At 42.3% G+C, this 6,000-nt stretch overlaps 1 protein-coding gene across 1 annotated transcript; it reads left to right on the top strand.

The window, feature by feature from the left end:
* Positions 1-655: 655 nt before the first annotated feature.
* On the top strand, positions 656-1,661 carry wfdc2 (WAP four-disulfide core domain 2). The gene is made up of 4 exons (XM_038283053.1): positions 656-925; positions 1,041-1,166; positions 1,264-1,398; positions 1,483-1,661. Exons 1-4 carry the CDS (start codon positions 841-843, stop codon positions 1,611-1,613), a joined length of 477 nt encoding a protein of 158 aa, XP_038138981.1. The 5' UTR covers positions 656-840; the 3' UTR covers positions 1,614-1,661.
* The last annotated feature ends 4,339 nt before the right edge of the window (positions 1,662-6,000 follow it).

Below are 6,000 nucleotides of genomic sequence, written 5' to 3'. Positions count from 1 at the left end.
TAGAGTTCTCTAGGAGTTAATTCGAGATTAGTGGAGCATGAGGACTAAAAGTTGATACTCCAGGTTTGGGTCTGGTTCTGGGTATGCAAAGTAGACTTGAGTAAAAGACTTGAGAGATCTGGGCAGTTGATACACTAACAAAGAATTTGACTTTGATTTTATTTTAATTATTAGATATTTTAGTTATAGAGGAAAAAAGAAAGGACTTTAGCAAAGAGGCAATGTACTCCACTTTCTTATTTTAAGTGAGGCAAATGTTGGCACATCTGTGGATTGATTATTTTTATGAATTTAGCACAGTTTATATTCACCTGGTAACATTGTGATATGTTATTTGCTTTTACAAATCGGGACATATTATTAACCTCTAAAGAATTTACCAGAGAAAAGAAAAAAAGATTCTCTTGGGAGATATGAAACTTGAAACTTTTGCTAGATATCAAAGTACAACATATTTTTCATCATTGATAGTAACTTCCACATAAATCAAAATATAAATACTGTTTATAAGTGATCAAAGTTCTTGCTACATGTTTGTACACATGAATCTGCAAACAGGACAATCCGCTGCTGACCTTAAATCACTGTGGCTTATCTGAAATCTTTACGGATTATTTACTTTTGTTGCTTTTCTTTGTGTTCCCTTGTGTGCAGAAATGAGGACAGGTTGACCGCAAAAACAACTGGGCATGCATCTTATCAATTAGAGAGCAATAATATCCGAGAGTAACTGAATGACACAAGAACCCAGCGCTGTGTGCGTCATCAGAGAAGAGCTCTATGACTTGAATATTTGTCAAGATAGCGAAGCAACAGCTCATCCTTGACTGATAATTCAACATGGTGAGACACTATTTTACAAAGGCTGTGCTGCTTGTGGTGATTTCTTCACTAATGACCTGTTCTTCGACAACTTCAAAACCTGGCAAGTTTGTTGATTTTACTGTTTATAGTGAAAAATGTTTATTTTTATCTGCTTATCAATCTAAGCCTGCTGATAGACAAGGTTATTAATAGATTTATTGCATGTCTATAACCAGCTTACTGCCCCAGAGTCTTTCAACCTTTAATGCCCGCAAAGTCATGTAGGGAAGATAAAGACTGCAACGAAGAGGAAAAATGCTGCGTGTATAACGGAAAACCTGTCTGTGCCCCTGCTATTCTTTGTAAGTCACAAAATTATCTTCTTAAGTCGCTGTAAGAAATTTGGATTATAAATGAGGTGTTTTCAAAGCTCACTAAGAAAACTGAAATTTCATTTAGATGATCAAGCATGCCCAAACATGTTTGGATTATCTGGGGTATGTGCTGAACTTTGCATCCGTGATAGTGATTGCGAGGAAGGTGAAAAGTGCTGCTCCAATGGATGTGGCCATCAATGCATGTCCACTGTGCCAGGTGAGATATTGTATAAACAAAACTGACATTTCTACTTTAGTCCTCACAGGCTACAAATAATTGTTTAATTTGTTCAATTTGCAGTAAAACCTGGAAGCTGCGACCCTCCACTGTCCACCTCATGGTGTCATAAATTCTGTGATCATGATGGGGACTGCCCAGGAGAAAAGAAATGCTGTCCAACAACGTGTGGTCGCTACTGCAAACAGCCATAACAGATACCAATGTGTACCTCTGGTTATTAAAAAAGGCTAATAATTGTTTGTTTGTATTTTATGGTGTATTTTTTAAAGCACTACAATCGCAAACAGTGTTGTTTTACTTAAAAACCATACAGATAAAACCAGATATATTCAGTCTATTTTCGCTTGTTTTAGATTAGTTAGGATTCTAAAATTATTAGCTAAATAATTTATACATACAGTGGGGCAAAAAAGTATTTAGTCAGCCACCAATAGTGCAAGTTCTCCCACTCAAAAAGGTGAGAGAGGCCGGTAATTTTCATCATAGATATACCTCAAGTATGAGAGACAAAATTAGAAAAAAAATCCAGAAAATCACATTGTCTGATATTTGAAGAATTTATTTGCAAAATATGGTGCAAAATACACTCACCGGCCACTTTATTAGGTACCCCATGCTAGTAACGGGTTGGACCCCCTTTTGCCTTCAGAACTGCCTCAATTCTTCGTGGCATAGATTCAACAAGGTGCTGGAAGCATTCCTCAGGGAGTTTGGTCCATATTGACATGATGGCATCACACAGTTGCCACAGATTTGTCGGCTGCACATCCATGATGCGAATCTCCCGTTCCACCACATCCCAAAGATGCTCTATTGGATTGAGATCTGGTGACTGGGGAGGCCATTTGAGTACAGTGAACTCATTGTCATGTTCAAGAAACCAGTCTGAGATGATTCCAGCTTTATGACATGGCGCATTATCCTGCTGAAAGTAGCCATCAGAAGTTGGGTACATTGTGGTCATAAAGGGATGGACATGGTCAGCAACAATACTCAGGTAGGCTGTGGCGTTGGGAGCCAAAGAGTGGCAAGAAAATATTCCCCACACCATGACACCACCACCAGCAGCCTGAACCGTTGATATAAGGCAGGATGGATCCATGCTTTCATGTTGTAGACGCCAAATTCTGACCCTACCATCCGAATGTCGCAGCAGAAATCGAGACTCATCAGACCAGGCAACGTTTTTCCAATCTTCTATTGTCCAATTTCGATGAGCTTGTGCAAATTGTAGCCTCAGTTTCCTGTTCTTAGCTGAAAGAAGTGGCACCCAGTGTGGTCTTCTGCTGCTGTAGCCCATCTGCCTCAAAGTTCGACGTACTGTGCGTTCAGAGATGCTCTTCTGCCCACCTTGGTTGTAACGGGTGGTTATTTGAGTCACTGTTGCCCTTCTATCAGCTGGAACCAGTCTGGCCATTCTCCTCTGACCTCTGGCATCAACAAGGCATTTCCGCCCACAGAACTGCCGCTCACTGGATGTTTTTTCTTTTTCGGACCATTCTCTGTAAACCCTAGAGATGGTTGTGCGTGAAAATCCCAGTAGATCAGCAGTTTCTGAAATACTCAGACCAGCCCTTCTGGCACCAACAATCATGCCACATTCAAAGTCACTCAAATCACCTTTCTTCCCCATACTGATGCTCGGTTTGAACTGCAGGAGATTGTCTTGACCATGTCTACATGCCTAAATGCACTGAGTTGCCGCCATGTGATTGGCTGCTTAGAAATTAAGTGTTAACAAGCAGTTGGACAGGTGTACCAAATAAAGTGGCCGGTGAGTGTAAGTATTTGGTCAGTTACAAACGAGCAAGATTTTTGGCTCTCACAGACCAGTAACTTCTTCTGTAAGAGGCTCCTCTGTCCTCCACTCGTTACCTTCAATAATGGCACCTGTTTGAACCCGTTATCAGTATAAAAGACACCTGTCCACTACCTCAAACAGTCACACTCTAAACTCCACCATAGCCAAAACTAGAGAGCTGTCAAAGGACATCCGAAACAGAATTATAGACCTGCACCAGGCTGGGAAGTCTGAATCTGCAATAGGTAAACAGCTTGATGTGAAGAAATCAACTGTGGGATCAATTATTAGAAAATGGAAAACATACAAGACCACTGATAATCTTACTCGACCTGGGGCTCCACGCAAGATCTCACCCCGTGGGGTCAAAATGATCACAAGAACGGTGAGTAAAAATCCCAGAACCACACGGGGGGACCTAGTGAATGACCTGCAGAGAGCTGGGACCAAAGTAACAAAGGCTACCATCAGTAACACACTACGCCGCCAGGGACTCAAATCCTGCAGTGCCAGACGTGTCCCCCTGCTTAAGCCAGTACATGTCAAGGCCCGTCTCAAGTTTGCTAGAGAGCATTTGGATGATCCAGACGATGACTGGGAGAATATCATATGGTCAGATGAAACCAAAATAGAACTTTTTGGTAAAAACTCTACTCGTCGTGTTTGGAGGAGAGAGAATGCTGAGTTGCATCCAAAGAACACCATACCTACAGTGAAGCATGGGGGTGGAAACATCATGCTTTGAGGCTGTTTTTCTGCTAAGGGACCAGGACGACTGATCCGTGTGAAGGAAAGAATGAATGGGACCATGTATCGTCAAATTTTGAGTGAAAACCTCCTGCCATCAGCAAGGGCATTGAAGATGAAACGCGGCTGGGTCTTTCACCATGACAATGATCCCAAACACACCGCCCGGGTAACGAAGGAGTGGCTTCGTAAGAAGCATTTCAAGGTCCTGGAGTGGCCTAGCCAGTCTCCAGATCTCAACCCCATAGAAAATATTTGGAGGGAGTTGAAAGTCCGTGTTGCCCAGCGACAGCCCCAGAACATCACTGCTCTAGCCTTCCTCTTGTGTTAGCTTTCTGCTGCCATCTGTAGTGTTAGCGGGTCATTTTGGACCCGAGTATTAAATCAGCCATAAAATACCCTAAAAACAATCTTATATCATCCAATGTTTTTCTTAACTCTTGTTTAGCTGATTGGGCTCCCTTATCTATGAAAAGATTGCTTTTAATATTTTTTTGTGGCCCCCTGGGCCTTTGTTTTAGCAGCATACCCCTCGTTTTCAATGTCTAAAAAGTGGTCAAATGAACCTTAAGAGAAGAAGTCAACAAAATAATCAGCTGTTCTGTTACCTGAGTGCAACTGAGAGATATTAAAACACATTTCATAAATGTTCAACAAAAAAAAGATTTTAATTTTAATATTATCAAATATAGTAACATCTATGGTGTTTCGGGTCATTTTGGACCCGTACATATTTACTTCAAGAAAAGGGCAAAAACAAGTCTTTTTTTTCACACAATAGAATTTGAATAAAATATTTATATTTGTGTATATTTACACTTTTGGTGTGTTCTTTGCAGATATATTTGTTGCAGGTGAAACACACTGTGTAGGTTTTTTCTGTCCATATTGCTAGAGCAGCCCTGACACCTCTTTCTTTTTGAGCGAGGTGGTCTCACTGGCATTGTGGCTGTGGATGGAGTGCTTGAGGCAGGGCTGGCTGCAGAGGGGGAAGGTGATGCTGATACTCTTCTTGTTGCTGAGGATGTGGATGGCGTGTTTGGTGACCACTGCAGCTGTCTGACCAAGTCTGCAGTAGCTGGGTCTCGGGGCACCCGTTCCCGTTGCTCAATGTGCGGCTTGACAAGGGAATTCCCGAGCTCCTCAAGAAACATTCTCCGCTTAGTGTTTTGGGTTGAATTCCACCCTTGGTGAATATGGGTCCACAACACAAATGCATTGTATGCAGACACATTGAGGATGTTGTAAAACACAACCATTGGCCATCTCCTGGTCATTCGCTGGCAAGTGTAGGTGGCAGTCAGCTTGTCCAGATTGTCCACTCCTCCTGTCCTTCACCAGCCTCATTTCAGCGGGCAGCTCAGGTTTAATTTTTTTATGGTGCCCACCATAGTGAGTTTCCTCCTGAGAAGTTCTTGTCCAAGGTCAAAGCATGTAAAAAAAAGTGATGTTGTGACCCTGCAGTCCAGTAGTCAAATCGAGGACTACCCGTTTTCCTTGGTTTTTTTCAAGGATGCCGCTTGCAGATTTTCCTGTGTAAATCTGTAGGTTCCACGCATAGCTTGTTTTAGCATCACAGGCTGCCCAGATTTTTATGCCATATTTGCCTGGCTTGCTGGGCATGTATTGCCGGAACGGGCATTTTCCTCGAAAAGGGAGAAAATGTTCATCTACTGTCACCTCTGGCCCTGGGTTGAACATCAGTGGAAGGAGTTGCACCCATCTCTCCCAAACATCCCTGATGGGAGCAAGCTTGTCAGATTTCGCTCTGGTGTATCGATTGTCAAATCTGAGGACTCTTGAGATCATCTGAAAGGTCCAAAGAGACATTGTTGTCTCAGAGGCCTGCTAATCTCCATCGCTAAAATCCTGTGTGTCCTCTGCCTCATGTGCAGCAAAGATGTGATCCAAAGCTTTATTTACAGTGAATCTTCTCCTTACTGTTGCATTCTGTGAATTGGTGATGTGTACTCTTCAAGTCACCACCTCTACACTCAAATGGCTTGACAAGCCTGGACATGTCTCCCTTT

The sequence above is a fragment of the Cyprinodon tularosa genome, unplaced genomic scaffold (genome assembly GCF_016077235.1).
Source record: "Cyprinodon tularosa strain WSP-4 unplaced genomic scaffold, ASM1607723v1 ctg19, whole genome shotgun sequence".
In the NCBI taxonomy this organism is placed as follows: Eukaryota; Metazoa; Chordata; class Actinopteri; order Cyprinodontiformes; family Cyprinodontidae; genus Cyprinodon; species Cyprinodon tularosa.
The sequence above is the reverse complement of the archived record's forward strand: the minus strand, read 5'-3'. Positions and strand labels throughout refer to the sequence as shown.

What these genes read in the sequence shown, in the direction of transcription:
- wfdc2 (XM_038283053.1), top strand. Translation starts at nt 841, where the DNA reads ATGGTGAGACACTATTTTACAAAGGCTGTGCTGCTTGTGGTGATTTCT. An exon ending in CTGTGCCCCTGCTATTCTTT is followed by an intron (nt 1,167 to 1,263) that starts GTAAGTCACAAA and finishes AATTTCATTTAG; the next exon opens with ATGATCAAGCATGCCCAAAC. An exon ending in ATGCATGTCCACTGTGCCAG is followed by an intron (nt 1,399 to 1,482) that starts GTGAGATATTGT and finishes TTCAATTTGCAG; the next exon opens with TAAAACCTGGAAGCTGCGAC.